This window comes from Haliotis rufescens, unplaced genomic scaffold, assembly GCF_023055435.1.
Source record: "Haliotis rufescens isolate VD_foot unplaced genomic scaffold, xgHalRufe1.0.p SCAF_7, whole genome shotgun sequence".
Classification (NCBI taxonomy): domain Eukaryota; kingdom Metazoa; phylum Mollusca; class Gastropoda; order Lepetellida; family Haliotidae; genus Haliotis; species Haliotis rufescens.
Window position 1 is genome coordinate 7,376,615 of NW_025964361.1, and position 17,467 is coordinate 7,394,081.

A 17,467-nucleotide genomic window follows, 5' to 3' on the forward strand; every position below is an offset into this window, starting at 1 on the left:
ACAGGGACACACCTTTGCGCAGCACATTGAGATGAGTGAGTGAGTGGGTTTAACGCCGCTTTTAACAGTATTCCAGTTATATCACGGCGTGTCAGCTTAATGTAGAAGGAAAGCCCGAAGTGATGCAGGCGTCAGACGTTTACCACTTCGGTGAAACCCACGAGCACGGGTATGGTGCTGACAAACCTAGACACATAATCGGGGCGAACCGGGATTGGAACCCACAATAATAGGTTTGCCCAAGGAACGCAACTCTGCACAGCGAATCGCGGCGCCTTAGACGACTGGTGAACCTGATAGAAACACATACCTGGCACATGTCATAAGAGTAAAGCCGTTGATGGTGTCGTCGAGGAGCACCGTGCTGACGTCGAAAACCTCACTGTCGTCAGCCACAGACACTATGTTGTAAAATAGGCCCAGCTAGGAACAAAATACAGTATCATGTGAACATACGAAGAAGACAAATGAACTTCAATTCTAACTTTATAAATTACTTCTTTATCTGTATGTCAGCATTCCATATAATTATATGACACATATATACATTATACATATCATTTGACAGACATGTCCACACAAAGATATTGTACCTCAACAACGGCAAAGCCAGTGCCTTCTGCAGAAACTTTGAAATTTGATGGAATGGACGTCAGCTGAAATTCAGATTAAGTGAATGTCATTAAAATTACAAACAGATAAGATTGAAATACTGTCAAACAGCAACAAAGCTATAATTGTGCGACCGTGATACTGATTTGGTAACATGTTTTCGCCAATGATAATTTTTCTTCTGCAAGGACAGCATGCATTGACTACATGTAAACGCCGTGATACAACTGGAATACTGTTGAAAGCAGCGTTAGCCTCAACTTAACCACCCACATATAAACTTCCATATTGTTCTACAACGTTATGTTATCGGTATCAGTAAAATTGTGTACGAGTAACTAACGTCGACGCTCTGTAGGACAAGGGCGTTGTCGTTGTTGACGGTGATGGTCCTGTCTTCATCCCCGGCTGTTAGTCGGAGTTTGATGTTGTAGTTGTCAGGCTGCGCTTCAACCATGAACAGGGTCAGAGCCTCGAGGGCCACAGTCGTATCCTTAAACATTTTAGACATGAAATTCTGAGATCCATACCAATATACAATGGTGAGTTACAATATATATGTACTATCAAGACATCCCGGGTAGAGTTCTTCCCCAGTCTCAAATTCCACTAAAATGGATCGGGTGGTCAGACTTGGCAGGCTGCATATCACTATGCCCCCATGGCGTGTTTTGTTGCATGAGCTGACAGTAACTGGCCTGCCTGGTCCCGACTAGATTACTTACCGTGGTATAGCTAGAATAATGCTGACTGTGGCGTTAAAAACAATCCCTAAAAGGCAAATAAACAGAGCGTTTCCAAAATATGGGATCACACCGTGACAAGCATTACCAAACTGAGCTAAACAAACGCTAGACAAGTAAACCGGATACTGATCGGATTATATAGGATACTATCGGATACTATCGGATTGAGAACTACATCGATTCGTATGATGTACATAGATTGAAAAATGGGGAACAAGACTGCCCAGGAAGTTCCAGAGGGAAATATGAAGGAGCGTGATCAGTGGTGACGAGTAATGAATTTTGCATTCCACTCTTGAGTACCTTACCTAGAAGTATTATAATAAACTTGGCATTTCTGAGTTTTAAAGTCACCTGAGAGGATATGAATCCACCCCTTGGGTTCCTCTGTGCAGCCAGCCAGTGCATTATGCCCATTCCAGCGCTGAATTTCTTGATGGAGATGAAGGTCATTAGGCCATAGGCCGTCGTCAATATGTCTATTGGTTCAGCTCTCTCTCTGGCAGTTCTCTTATTGGAAACGGTATTCACATCCCAATACATCATACCCCCTGCACAATACAAAAATACAACTTTTGAGCACCGATGGTATATATATGACCTGTCAACGTCGGCCATTTGTCTGAGTTTGTCACTTTAGTTTTTAATCAGTCAGACTAATGAGAAAATCAGTATTCCGTTTTTATTCTCATTCAACCTGACCCCCATCGGCCATGCACGCTTTAGCTATACATTATTTGAAAAAACAAACATGCCATGTCTGTATGTATAATCAGCCGCCATACATACGGTGCCAGATGGTTCGACTTTGAAGTGACGAATAATGTTATGTAAACGTAATATGTACCTATGTAAAAAATGGTAGACTGTACGATCTATTGAAAAGGTAGAGAGAAATAGCTGAAGAACTATGAAAGACATCCTTAAGAGCCCAGTGGGAATGAATGCTCACTCTTGTTTTTAGCCACTTTCTTGAGGTGGTCGAAGGCTGTTCCAGAGTGATTGCTCCCGGCTTTGGTTAAGGCATATGTGGTGACAGCCAGGGGGTACTGGGCCAAATGCTGGAAGTTCTGCCTCTCAAGGTACGCCATAGCTTTCTGCTGTATCTTATTGAGGCGTAAGTGGTTGACCTGTAACACCAGAATAATCATACATACTGTTATATGTTTTTAAATGGTTAGTTGTAAAGTTGTCACCAGTCGATGGGGTTCAGCTGTTTCCTGTTTTTTTAATTAGCTTGTTTAATTTGGTGTTAAACGCAATCAACAATGTTCCAGCTATATGATGTCAGCCTGAAAACAATCAAGTCTTGACCAGACAAACCAGTGACTGCTTTAATGAGCAATGTTCTTCGCCATCAACCAAGCTGATACGATCCGCATACTAGGTTCCAGGATGGAGACAGGATGCTACACCAGCGAGTCTTTGGCTCATTTAACTGTAATTCATTTAGGAAGAGGAAAACCATCGAAATGACCACTGAGCTTGCAACTTCATTGTTCTGATCGAAATGGCAATTTAACAGACACATTCACTTCTGGTTGGTTGGTTGTTTAACGCCGCACTGAGCAATATTCCAGCTATATGACGGCGGTCTGTTAATAATCGAGTCTGGACCAGACAATCCAGTGATTAATATCATGAGCATCCATCCACGCAATTGGGATCAATGACATGTATCAACCAAGTCAGCGAGCCTGACCACCCGATCCCGTTACTCGCCTTTTACGACAAGCATAGTCACCTTTTACGGCAAACATGGGTTGCTGAAGACCTATTCTACCTGTACATATTATGTTAATACAGGTTAATTCTATTCATTCTTGAAGAAAAGTATCTCACCCTTGGCCCATTGTGTCCTGAAGTCTCAACAAGAGCCAGCAACACGTAGGCCGTGAGGCCTGGTCCGGAGCCCTCGATCCCCTGCAAACGAGTTCAGGAAACTAATGTTGGTATGCTACAATACCTACAAAGCCACGCTATCCATATCTGCCAGTTCACATTTTCATAGCTTCGTGATTCATGACGGTTATTGCAAAGGTGTATGAGATGCTGCAATTTGATGTGCAGATTTGCGTCCTTTAGGTGTGCAAGCACCATGGAATTGTTAGTTCAGTACGATACCCTTGTTGGTGTCTCACTAAAATGACCTGTGCGACGCATGTCTGTGACATTCGCCGCTCTCCGCTCTCCTCCAATGCCGTGAATGCACACTCCCCTTTTCGAACACCTTATGTTAATTGCAAAGTATTATTTATTAGGTGCAGCACTCTCGCCTCTCTTTCAGAATCGTTAATCTGCCTCTGTGACATGTGATTTTCTAACCTGTAGCTGTCTGTCAATAACTCTGCCCGGTTCCACGAAAGCGCCATCACTCATCTGCATATTTCCGAGAAAGCTGAGGGCTTTGTCAATGGTTGAGTTGTCGATGTAGATGTATTGGCGAGCCTGGAAAAGCGACTTCACCACGAAAGAAGTTAGCCTGTTTAAAAACAGTGGTATCAAACACAGGCCATGAAAAAAGTGTCTTAAGTCAAAAGGTGATCTAATGGCATGGGTCACTTACATGTTAAGAAATGATGCCCCAAACATATGTTGTAGTGTAGAAATTGTGTGACATGACTAATGCGAGGTTTTTGTTAGAAATGTTCCAGTGTCGTTTTTGTTTATTTTAAATAATTTTAAACAATTTTAAATAATGTTCATGACTGGCCGTTAAGCATTAAGGTTAAAACCCTTGCCTGCAAATCGGCATTTTAACCATTTATTGTATATTGCAACCAAGGCAGGAACACCTTATGCTAATTGCCAAGTAGTTTATATCAGAGTTTTAGACGCCGCAAGTTGCTGAGCAGAGGTTTGTCTCGTTCCAGATTCCTAGGATCTTCCAGATTTGCCCTGAGTATGTTTGTTTACTTTTGTCATCACTCGTATCGTATACATTGGTGGTGGACGTTCACGTCCAAGACCCGCATCTTTGATACATATGTACATATATACAATTCTTTACATGCGTAGTGCTTTCTCTCCTTTCCGGAAGCGTGCGCGCCTCTGTGTGTGTGTGTGTGTGTGTGTGTGTGTGTGTGTGTGTGTGTGTGTGTGTGTGTGTGTGTGTGTGTGTGTGTGTGTGTGTGTGTGTGTGTGTGTGTGTGTGTGTGTGTTATAATTTATTTATCTATAATCCCACCCACCCCCCACCCCCAACACACACACACACACACACACACGCTTCCGGAAAGGAGAGAAAGCACTACGCATGTAAAGAATTGTGACCAGGAATGAAGCGGATGGCAAATTACGCTATGTACGTGGACCAAAAATTTTTATATATTCATTATTTTAGTTTAATACTGGTTGAAATATCTTTATGATATATTAATATTATAATGAACTGATTTGTCATCTGTAAATTGTTTGTGAAATGGAAAAATATTTAACTTTGAATTTCCACACCGATTTGGCACCTCCACCGGCACATTCTATTACGGAAATCACACTTTCTCTGCGGCATGTTGTGTTACTTTTAACCATAAATATTTTACAATTTTGGAATGAAAACTTACAGTCTTCAATGATTAATGGATATATTCCGCAGTAAACCACACTTGCTGACACTCTTTTCAAATTGAACCTAGTTATAATTCGAAGGACACAACAATCTTTCAAGATTCTTAGTCTGTCTTGTGCTGTGAATACATTTACACTTTAAAACAACCTTTCATCTTTTTACTTTGCTCTAGTATTGGAATATGAGAGTGTACAACAGGACTTAGAAAGGCATTTTAGGGTTATAGGCCACATGTCTTCGAGCCAAAACCTTGATTGGATGATAATTTGCATTAGAACAATCGTATGCACCGATGATGTATCGGTTGCTGTTTGTAAACTTCCTGTCTGTAATGTCATGTGACTGATCATGATGTGCATCTATTTTTAACACGAATGTGATGAATGGGCTTGAAATCATGTGACGGTAACGGTATGGCGCTTGATCGCTCGGCGAGGCATTATCATTATACAATTAGCAAGACATGTTCATTTGACCGGGTTCAACCGTTGTTACTTTGCATGGCAATGGGCTTAAAGGGGAGTCAGTTTAATGTGCTTGAGTGGATATCAAGTTAAATTGCAGCATGGCATCTCAGTGGGTTAGCACTGTAAACCCGGCAAACCATTTTTCCTTATCACTGAAATGAATGAAATACTGTTCAAACTACACAACGCTAACTCACGCACTAACTCAATGATCACACAATGTTACAAAACAGACTGATAGCGATAGGTTTAGAAGAATTTGTCGCAGAGGGTTTGGCTTGGAATTTGGTCCATCCATGTATGCTGAAACACCATCAGTCACTCAGGTATGCCCTAATTTATTCACGTGTACCTTACGATCACTTACCATAACACCATCACTCACTCAGGTATGCCCTCATTTATTCACTTGTATCTTACGTCACACACTTACCACACACCATCACTTACTCAGGTATGCCCTCATTTATTCAAGTGTACCTTACCATCACTTACCATAACACCATCACTCACTCAGGTATGCCGTCATTTATTCACGAATACCTTACCATCATTTACCATAACACCATCACTCACTCAGGTATGCCCTCATTTATTAACTTGTCCCTTACCATCACCTACCATAACACCATCACTCACTCAGGTATGCCCTCATTTATTCACGTGTACCTTACCATCACTTACCATAACACCATCACTCACTCAGGTATGCCCTCATTTATTCACGTGTACCTTACCATCACTTACCATAACACCATCACTCACTCAGGTATGCCCTCATTTACTCACGTGTACCTTACCATCACTTACCATAACACCATCACTCACTCAGGTATGCCCTCATTTATTCACGTATACCTTACCATCACTTACCATAACACCATCACTCACTCAGGTATGCCCTCATTTACTCACGTGTACCTTACCATCACTTACCATAACACCATCACTCACTCAGGTATGCCCTCATTTATTCACGTGTACCTTACGTCACACACTTACCACACACTTCCTGCCTCGTCTCGCTCACCGAAAGTACTGAATGACCCGTCATATCTCTGGTAGGACAGTTGACGTTGATATCCTGAGGAGAGAAAAGGCAATTCATAATGTTATCTGATTTGGTATGACTAAAGGACACATGTTTGTGTGTGTATTGTCGTAACTGTGTTTGGGGTATAATGGGACCCTACTACAGTTACCTTACCGTATTGCCGTTCCGCGCCGTCGTGGTCTATGTAAGCTGTGCCTCTACAACTCGCCTGGTTAGGAGGGGGTAAAGTCAAGCGGTAATTTTTACAGCACTTACTCTGAACTGTTAACATAGGGATTCATGTACTGGTCCACACATACAAGAATTAACACGACACCAGGTTCACACTCACATAACTTTTACTAAGCTTCAGTCCATTGCTCTAAATACAAATAGTGGTGATTTGCCCCAGTCAACGCCTGCACTACTCTGCTAGTGTTAAAAGTATCTTTTTAAAGTGATCGAGTCTTGCCTTTCTTTGTCACATTTGATAATACATAAAATTAATACGTTAACAACTAAATCCGACCATGAACTCAGGTTTGTCGTAATCATAAAAATACTGGAGCCTACATAACCGTTTAAGCATCTATATATTGATTTCCTGAATCACTCTGTTTGGTTTTTCATGATGAAAGTGTTCTCCTTTTCTCTGCTGATTAATTGCATGACAACGACAGCATGCCATTTATCTATCGAGCCGTCCGGTCGCCTTGCTTTAAATTTAACATCAGCCACACTAAGTATCATGACGGTAATCATTATTTCAAAGGTTTATCTTGTTACAAATTTTCTTATGTATTTTTGGATGCACTTTTACCTAATAACAGTAGTGGGCAGGTTACTGCATTTAGAGTGTGTTAATGTGCGTGGTAGAAGAAATAGGACTTCTTTTGATCAACAGTGAGATCACACATAATCTAATTGTTTAAGGTGTGTGTCCCAAGACAATCTGGATAGGTTTCATGCGAATGGGGACTATTTCCTGGAATACGTCCTTCATCGTGCAACACTTTCTCATCCTCATCATGCCACTCACCAACATTCTGTTTCAAGTACACCAAGATGCCATTCACCAACATTCTGACTCCAGTCCACCATCATGCCACTCACCAACGTTCTGTTTCAAGTACATCAAGATGCCATTCACCAACATTCTTATTCCAGTCCACCATCATGCCACTCACCAACATTCTGTTTCAAGTACACCAAGATGCCATTCACCAACAACCTCACTCCAGCCCACCATCATGCCACTCACCAACATTCTGTTTCAAGTAAACCAAGATGTCATTCACCAACATTCCTACTCCAGTCCACCATGATGCAACTCATCAATCTTACTCAAGTCCACCATCATGCCACTCACCAACATTCTGACTCGAGTCCATCATCATGTAACACAACAACTTCTGACTCCACCATTTCTGTCAATCACCAAAATTCTGACACTAGTTCACCATTATGCCATTCACGATCTTCTGACTCTAGGCAGCCAACATGCCACTCACCAACGTGTTACCCCAATCAAGCTTCATACAACTCACCGACTTCCAGATAGGACTTGATCCTCTCCTCCAACGCCTTTGTCATTTGGTCGGTCGCTTCAAGGTAGTTGGCGATGTAGATATTGGGAGCAAACTTCAGCATGTTCTGTTCCCCACATCCAGTTGGCAGGGACAGGAGGTTTTCCATCCCATCAAGGCTTGGGCCAAGCAGGTCACCTGTAATGGACAATAGTTGACGCATGGCATATTTGATTAACATACTCTTTGTACAACACATACCTGTTAATACACCAACACGAATGTCCAGTGTAATGTTACCTTTTTACGCATAGTTATTATAAAGCTAAGTCTCAATCTATCAACAAGACCATCTTATATTTTTTAACTGAACCACTGTTACTTGAGTAACCAAGTCCAAGTCATTGTGACAAATCTGTGCATCTGTGACATAGTTATTATCAACCTATAAACTGTCATAAATTACCTTTTGAGACATGCTTCTCGACAACCAACTACCACCAAGTCTATATCAATAGTCTTCATAGCTCCATGGACTGCCTCCGTGGTCTAGTGGTAGAGCGTCCGTCCGGAGAGCGGAAGGTCGGGGGTTCGATCCCCGACCGTGTCATACCAAAAGACGTTAAAAGATGGTACTTGTTGTTACCCTGTCTGGCGCTCGGCATTAAGGGGCTAAAACAAGGACTGGTCGGCTCGGAGTCAGTATACTGTGTCTGAGTGGGGTATTCATGTTAAACTGCGGCATGGTATCTCAGTGAGCTAGCACTATAAATCGGCATCAGTCCGGACTAATACAAGCAGCCACACAAACAGACAACCGTACATGCAGTCGCTATATAAGTGCAATAATCTTGGACGCGACGTTAAATCCCATTTCACCTCACCTTATAGCCCTGTGGCACGGCAATAATCAACCAACTACTTTTAAATCACTGTTAAGAAATACTTCCGTCACAAAGCAGAAATAAACCTGTTCTCAGCATCAACTTACCGGTAACTGTGACAACCAAGTACTACCAATTCACTCGCACAAAGCAGTAATCAGAGTCCAGAGTCACTGTTACTGATATGCTCAGTTTTAACTTACCGGTCACTGTGAGCCGAACTCTTTCAGACCCCTCAACAAGTCCAGGCGGAGAGGAAACCTTAATCGTCTCGGAGAACTCATTTTCTGATGTCAGGTCAACGAGAACAGGGATGTTCCGTTCTCTGCGGACACCTTCTGCCTTTATGAAAGAAATGTAAACACTCAAAATCTATATCATATGAGGTTAATATTGTGAAAGTAATCTTACAGGAAGTATCGGTATTTCATGAAGTGATAACCCGATCAGGTGGCTTTTTTAATTTGTTCAGGGTTATTATGACATAGGTTCTTGTGAAGAGGTCGATACCCTCTTTTAGGCTAGAGCTACATATATTGAACAGCCGTGGGTATTGCTGGATAGAACTGGACTCCAGCAGCCTGTTCTTATCGTTAGAGCCGACCTGCGTGTTGTGCCATGACGGCGTGGAACGTTGCCCATAATGTCACTCACCGGTTTGTCTTGTCCAGGCAGGATTATTTACAATCCGACGTATGTCAAGACACAACCAAAGCATAGATTTTCCAAAAACGTTTTTGTTTTATGAGACAAGTTGATTTCGGAACGACATGGAGGTAAATACATTTATGCAATGTTGTGAAAGTTTATCTTTGGCCATCCTGCTCATAACAAAATGTTTTCTTAAAGTTCGAAACATTGGTCTTTTCATTCCTTTTTGCAATGCTGCGCCACATTGCAAAACACAATGTATTAATGGTTCAATTAACCATGACATTTTGCTTAGATAGTTAATATTCAGAGTTCGTTACACGTTGTAACGTTGTCGTTCTATGTCCTTAATGGACTAACCTTCACTCTCAGTTGCCTCTTGACGGCGTCAGCTGCTGCTGGGGTTCTGGCGGAGACCTCGATGTCGACATCGCCAATGATTGAGGGAACTATTGGAAAGTACACAGCTTTGGCTTCACCTGGACGGACTAGATAACTCTGACGTTGGGGGTCAGAGGTCAGCTTGTTTTCTTCTCCAGAACAAATAACGACGCTCTTGAAATGTCTGTTGTTCTTTAGCTCAATGGTTACCTATGAAATGGTTATATTATAAGGGTAACGGTATTGTTCACGGCATTATCATTTGCAGAAGTCCGATGTCTTCCATTCATTGCTCGATAAAGGAGGGCAGTTGAAAAGACCGAGGGATTCTTTAAATGATCATGCCCTGAAAAATGGCGCTACCGTTATTAAAGCTAAAATGGAAAGAATTTATAATCAAATATAAATATACAACAATATCGGTTTTGAAACATTTACTGCAAACGAACGTCACTGACCCACTTTTACAAATATCGAAACGTCATAGAACTAACCAGATGACGTCAAAAGGTGACTTCCTATGACGTCACCTAACAACGGGCGTGATAACGGCTCGTCGTCGAACAATATGATGGCATTATCAAGTTACAGTGGCCCGCTCATTTCTGATAACATGCAGGCGGTTTAATGATAATTCTATCAATTTTAGCTATAAAAATAGATATCATAATTAGATACTTTCATTCTCTCTTATTTAAGGTATATATTATTCAGATTACTAACCAAGTAATGTGATCGGGGATTTGTCACATGCAACTATTGTTTTGATAGTCGGGAGCGCCTTTGAATAAACAAAGGGAGGTTTTACCTAGTATATCCTGCTTTGGGGTTTCATTTCCTTCACGTAAGACCTAAGGTTCCACTTTGAATCATAAATAAGAGTTGCCTTAGAGATTTAAATTTTGAATTCTAAAAATAAATATGCATCTGGTGTTAATTTTTGACTGGTTAAAATTTGATATTCTTTCGATGACAATCGAACCACAAATATAATGTTAAGCATTTTAACCAAGAAATATGCTACACACATTGCACCCATGTGGGGGACATTTCACCACTGGGCTACCTCATCACCCGACAGCAATGTGTACGATGCCTAATTTCATAATTCTCTGATGTCAATGTAGACCGTGACCTGCCTTTTGCTCTGAGGGCAGGTAGTTGAAGACGTTGGCCTGGAGGACCACCTGCTCCCCGCGCACCACGGACAGCGGCAGGTTCAGACTGACGAAGAAGGGCCGGAACACTTGAAGCTGTGCAATATAGGAATACGAAAGTGACGGGGAACGTCAAGAATGCGTTTTTTCAAAGTTGACCAATGTCGGGTATCGCGCCCGTGTCAACACTGTAACTTCTAGTCTAACCATAGGGCCTCTTCAAAACATTATAGGAAGATGGGTGACGTGTATACGCGTTGGAAATGGATCCATGTTTTTTAAAGGCCATAGCTGTCATAACAGTTGTACAAAAGTCTCATAAATCCAACAGCATATTGAACCTCCATTAAATGCGATGGAAAACTTGAGCCAAAGAGTTTGCGGAAGACGGACGTTCTCCAAAAGCATAAACTCATATCCGGAGAAAGTGCCATGGATTCTAACAGGTATCATACATAAATATCCGAGATTGTGTTCACCAGAGGTTTACCTTTGCAGAGGTTGGAGCCACTCCGAGTCCGGAGCGGCGGCTGATGGCGAAGGCAGTGGCCACCCAGGATGTAATAGTGTCAGGAACGGTTGACTGGATCGATGCCCGGCCGTCCTTCCTGCATCACAATGAAACAAGAACCGGCAAACTATGCTACAATCATTATATTCTCATTTCCTTGAATTCCAACTCTGTTCCAGATGGTATATGTGAGCATTATTTATATTCACCAAAGAGTAACCATATATTGTAACCAAAGAGGTTATTGAGTTTATAGTAAAGGTGGACCAAACGTTGACCTGAGATTGATTAGCTTTGCCTCTGTGATATGCGCGCTACATTGAGCAGCTTATGGAACCCTGTAAGTAATATGTGGTGTATTGTATTAGAGGCTTGGACATGTGACGGAGCTGGGGGCTGGGGAGGGGGGTGTTGATTTTGATTTTGAGAGCTGAGACGGGTCCAAGACGTCTAACGCGTACTGTGTCCCTGTATTGGCATGTCGGTCTGTAACATTCCTGCCAGTGTCTTATGGTTCCTTGAATTCAAACACAACTACCTCTGTTCCAGATGAAGACCTCCACTCCATAACATCCCATTATGGCGTCTCGTTTATCTCAGATGCTGTCTCGATGTGATCATGTTCTAACAGTAAAAAGTAGACTTACCCGACTGTGGTATCCAGCCAGAGCCACGTCTCCGGGAAGATCTCTCTTACCCTGTCTACTTTCTTCAGAGAGATGGGAGGGGGCGGACTCGGTCTCGAACTCTGTCCTCTACTGGAATAGGATGCTCGGCGCGCATAACGTCTTGGTCCCGTAGTAGTTTCTATTCATCCCATGCGACATTTTATCCATTGTTACTATTTATCCCATCCGACCTTACTTCCATTGTTAATATTCATCCCCTGCAACCTTATATCCATTGTTACTAGTCATCTTTTTTAACCTTTTATCCATTTTTCATATTCATCCCATGAAACCTTTCCTCCATTGTTACTATTCATCGCATGCATCCTTCCTATATTGTTACAAGTCACTCATGAAACCTTTTTATCCATTGTTACTGTTCATCTCATGCATCCTTTTATCCACTGTTACTGTTCATCCCATGCAACATTTCCTCAACTGTTCATCCCATGCAACCTTTTATCCATTATTACTGTTCATCCCATTCAACATTTCTTCCCATCTTACTATTCATCATAAGTGACTTTTTATGAAACGATATCAATCGCCCATATTAACGTCCAATTAACGCGACAGAAATCATAATAATAACCATAAAGAATTTTTTTTTTACTGTTCCGACTATAACATGGGCATGTGTTTATGAACCACTATCAAAAAGTGATGACAAGATATCTTCCATAAAACCTTTCGGAAGCTTTGCTGAGACCTTGAATGTTGTAACACTGATCAAACAACAAGTTAGTATTCATCAATATGTAATTATCTTTCATGAAATATTAGTAGTCACCCACTGTTAGTATTCATTAAATACATATACTTTTCAAACAATTGCATTATTCATATAAATATAATGCATTTATTTCGTTTGTTAGCAGGCATCCAGTGTAACTATACATCCATTTATATATTCTTCTTTTAATTTTACTTTGCTATATGGCTTACCTTTCCCGATTTAATGTTACTTGGCTATATGGCTTAACGTTTACCGATACAACGTGAAATTCGAACTCATTCACTCATTAACATCATAAATAACTTTTCATCCTCTTTCATTCTCGTCCAAACTTACTATCATCCACTTGGTGTATTCATCCCATTCTACTTTCAAATAATGTTACTATTCATCAACATGTCTTTCTGATCGATTAAAATATTTTATATATTCCTTGCATCTTTCATTGGTCTCTAGCTACTTAATCAATACCATATTCGCAGACACACACATTTGATTACCAACTACAAGCCCTGGTGTAATGTGGCAGTGTTTTTTATAGTCAAAAGTAATGATTGTAACTGGCAGAATTTTAGTGAGACCCTTATACATTGGGTTATGAAATTCGTGAGCGCATTGACCTTTATAATGGGATTATTATTTAATGGTGCTGTCACAAAGTTGAGCCAAAGCTGTGTTGCCATTTTATGACTGTAATACTAATCCTACGTATTTCAAACAATTTGTTAATTGTTCATAAACCTTGTGTGGTTATTTAGTGATTTCGCAATGTAGTTCTGCACATATCAATTTCGAGGTTAATCTCCACGTTTCAATTAAGGAATCTGCACTTAACACCAGTTCAAGTAGAAACTACATTGATAATAATGACTTGACAAAAAACTTACGCATAAATTCAGCACCATATGCATAATTGCTACGATAAGAGCGTGTGGGTTCTGGGTAGTACAGTTGTGCATCAGTTATGACAATGACTCCAGCATTCTGTAACATCACATTATACAGTGATCAAACGTATCTACAACAACAAATATGTAGGGACAAAATATGTATACAACATGACAGTATGGAGGGTAGAGCATATCTACAGCATCACAGTATGGAGGATAGAGCATATCTACAACATCACAGTATAGAGGGTAGAGCATATCTACAACATCACAGTATAGAGGGTAGAGCATATCTACAACATCACATTGTGGAGGGTAGAGCATATCTACAACATGGCAGTATGGAGAGGCTTAATACATCAACAACATCACAGTATGGAGGGACATAATATATCTACAACGTCACGGTATGGAGGGACATGATATATCTGGAACATGACAGTATGGAGAGACATAATGTATCTACAACATCACAGTATGGAGGGTGGAGCATATCTACAACATCACAGTTTGGAGGGTAGAGCATATCTACAACATCACAGTATGGAGGGACATAATACATCTACAACATCAAAGTATGGAAGGACATAAAACATCTACAACATCACAGTATGGAGGGACATAATACATCTACAACTTCACAGTATGGAGGGAAGAGCATATCTACAAAATCACAGTATCTACAACAACAGGCATGTGGGGACAAAATATGTATACAACATCACCGTATGGAGGGTAGAGCATATCTACAGCATCACAGTATAGAGGGTAGAGCATATCTACAACATCGCAGTATGGAGGGTAGAACATATCTACAACATCACAGTATGGAGGGTAGAGCATATCTACAACATCACATTATGGAGGGTAGAACATATCTACAACATCACAGTATGGAGGGACATAATATATCTACAACATCACAGTATGGAGGGACATACTATATCTACAACATCACAGTATGGAGGGACATAATACATCTACAACATCACGGTATGGAGGGTAGAACATATCTACAACATCACAGTATGGAGGGTAGAACATATCTACAACATCACAGTATGGAGGGACATAATATATCTACAACATCACAGTATGGAGGGACATACTATATCTACAACATCACAGTATGGAGGGACAGATGCATCTACAACATCACAGTATGGAGGGTAGAACATATCTACAACATCACAGTATGGAGGGACATAATACATGTACAACATCACTGTATGGAGGGACAGATGCATCTAACACATCACAGTATGGAGGGATATACTATATCTACAACATGACAGTATGGAGGGTAGAGCATATCTAGAGCATCACGGTATGGAGGGTAGAGCATATCTACAACATCACAGTATGGAGGGTAGAGCATATCTACAACATCACAGTATGGAGGGTAGAGCATATCTACAACATCACAGTATGGAGGGTAGAGCATATCCACAACATCACAGTATGGAGGGACATCATACATCTATAACATCACAGTATGGAGGGTAGAGCATATCTACAACATCACAGTATGGAGGGACAGATGCATCTAACACATCACAGTATGGAGGGACATAATACATCTACAACATCACAGTATGGAGGGTAGAGCATATCTACAACATCACAGTATGGAGGGACATAATATATCTACAACATCCCAGTATGGAGGGTAGAGCATATCCACAACATCACAGTATGGAGGGACATCATACATCTACAACATCACAGTATGGAGGGTAGAGCATATCTACAACATCACAGTATGGAGGGACAGATGCATCTAACACATCACAGTATGGAGGGACATAATACATCTACAACATCACAGTATGGAGGGTAGAGCATATCTACAACATCACAGTATGGAGGGAAGAAGATATCTACAACATCACAGTATGGAGGGTAGAGCATATCTAGAGCATCACAGTATGGAGGGACATCATACATCTACAACATCACAGTATAGAGGGTAGAGCATATCTACAACATCACAGTATGGAGGGTAGAGCATATCTACAGCATCACAGTATAGAGGGTAGAGCATATCTACAACATCACAGTATGGAGGATAGAACATATCTACAACATCACAGTATGGAGGGACATTATATATCTACAACATCACAGTATGGATGGACAGATGCATCTACAACATCACAGTATGGAGGGTAGAGCATATCTACAACATCACAGTATGGAGGGACATAATACATCTACAACATCACAGTATTGAGGGACAGATGCATCTACAACATCACAGTATGGAGGGTAGAACATGTCTACAACATCACAGTATGGAGGGACATACTTTATCTACAACATCACAGTATTGAGGGGCAGATGCATCTAAAACATCACAGTATGGAGGGTAGAACATATCTACAACATCACAGTATGGAGGGACATACTATATCTACAACATCACAGTATGGAGGGACATAATACATCTACAACATCACAGTATGGAGGGACAGATGCATCTACAACATCACAGTATGGAGGGACAGATGCATCTACAAAATCACAGTATGGAGGGACATACTATATCTACGACATCACTGTATGGAGGGACATAATACATCTACAACATCACAGTATGGAGGGACATAATACATCTACAACATCACAGTATGGAGGGACATAATACATCTACAACATCACAGTATGGAGGACATAATACATCTACAACATCACAGTATCGAGGGACATAATACATCTACAACATCACAGTATGGAGGGACATAATATATCTACAACATCACAGTATGGAGGGACAGATGCATCTACAACATCACAGTATGGAGGGACATAATACATCTACAACATCCCAGTATGGAGGGTAGAGCATATCTACAACATCACAGTATGGAGGGACATAATACATCTACAACATCACAGTATGGAGGTAGAGCATATCTACAACATCACAGTATGGAGGGACATAATACATCTACAACGTCACAGTATGGAGGGACAGATGCATCTACAACATCACAGTATCAAGGGACATAATATATCTACAACATCACAGTATGGAGGGTAGAGCATATCTACAACATCACAGTATGGAGGGACATAATACATCTACAACATCACAGTATGGAGGTAGAGCATATCTACAACATCACAGTATGGAGGGACGTAATACATCTACAACATCACAGTATGGAGGGTAGAGCATATCTACAACATCACAGTATGGAGGGTAGAGCATACCTACAACATAACAGTATGGAGGGAAGAAGATATCTACAACATCACAGTATGGAGGGTAGAGCATATCTACAACATCACAGTATGGAGGGACGTAATACATCTACAACATCACAGTATGGAGGGTAGAGCATATCTACAACATCACAGTATGGAGGGTAGAGCATACCTACAACATAACAGTATGGAGGGAAGAAGATATCTACAACATCACAGTATGGAGGGTAGAGCATATCTACAACATCACAGTATGGAGGGTTGAGCATATCTACAACATCACAGTATGGAGGGTAGAGCATATCTACAACATCACAGTATGGAGGGTAAAGAATATCTACAACATCACAGTATGGAGGGTAGAGCATATCTACAAGGAAGCTAACTCCGTTTGCCTAATCGAAATTCGAGGTGGGCCCACATTCGA

At 41.0% G+C, this 17,467-nt stretch overlaps 1 protein-coding gene across 1 annotated transcript in view; it reads right to left on the reverse strand.

The window, feature by feature from the left end:
• Positions 1-17,467, reverse strand: part of LOC124144486 (CD109 antigen-like) — a 54,955-nt gene that overhangs the window by 2,227 nt on the left and 35,261 nt on the right. Inside the window, exons 19-33 of the mRNA XM_048387698.1 lie at positions 13,828-13,924; positions 12,184-12,343; positions 11,516-11,633; positions 11,008-11,121; positions 9,848-10,078; positions 9,040-9,178; positions 7,974-8,150; positions 6,396-6,477; positions 3,684-3,840; positions 3,201-3,281; positions 2,311-2,488; positions 1,713-1,909; positions 956-1,105; positions 594-656; positions 311-423 (exon numbers count right to left, since the gene is read on the reverse strand). Coding sequence (XP_048243655.1) covers positions 311-423; positions 594-656; positions 956-1,105; positions 1,713-1,909; positions 2,311-2,488; positions 3,201-3,281; positions 3,684-3,840; positions 6,396-6,477; positions 7,974-8,150; positions 9,040-9,178; positions 9,848-10,078; positions 11,008-11,121; positions 11,516-11,633; positions 12,184-12,343; positions 13,828-13,924 — 2,057 coding nt within the window. The remainder of the gene's footprint in view (positions 1-310; positions 424-593; positions 657-955; positions 1,106-1,712; positions 1,910-2,310; positions 2,489-3,200; positions 3,282-3,683; positions 3,841-6,395; positions 6,478-7,973; positions 8,151-9,039; positions 9,179-9,847; positions 10,079-11,007; positions 11,122-11,515; positions 11,634-12,183; positions 12,344-13,827; positions 13,925-17,467) is intronic.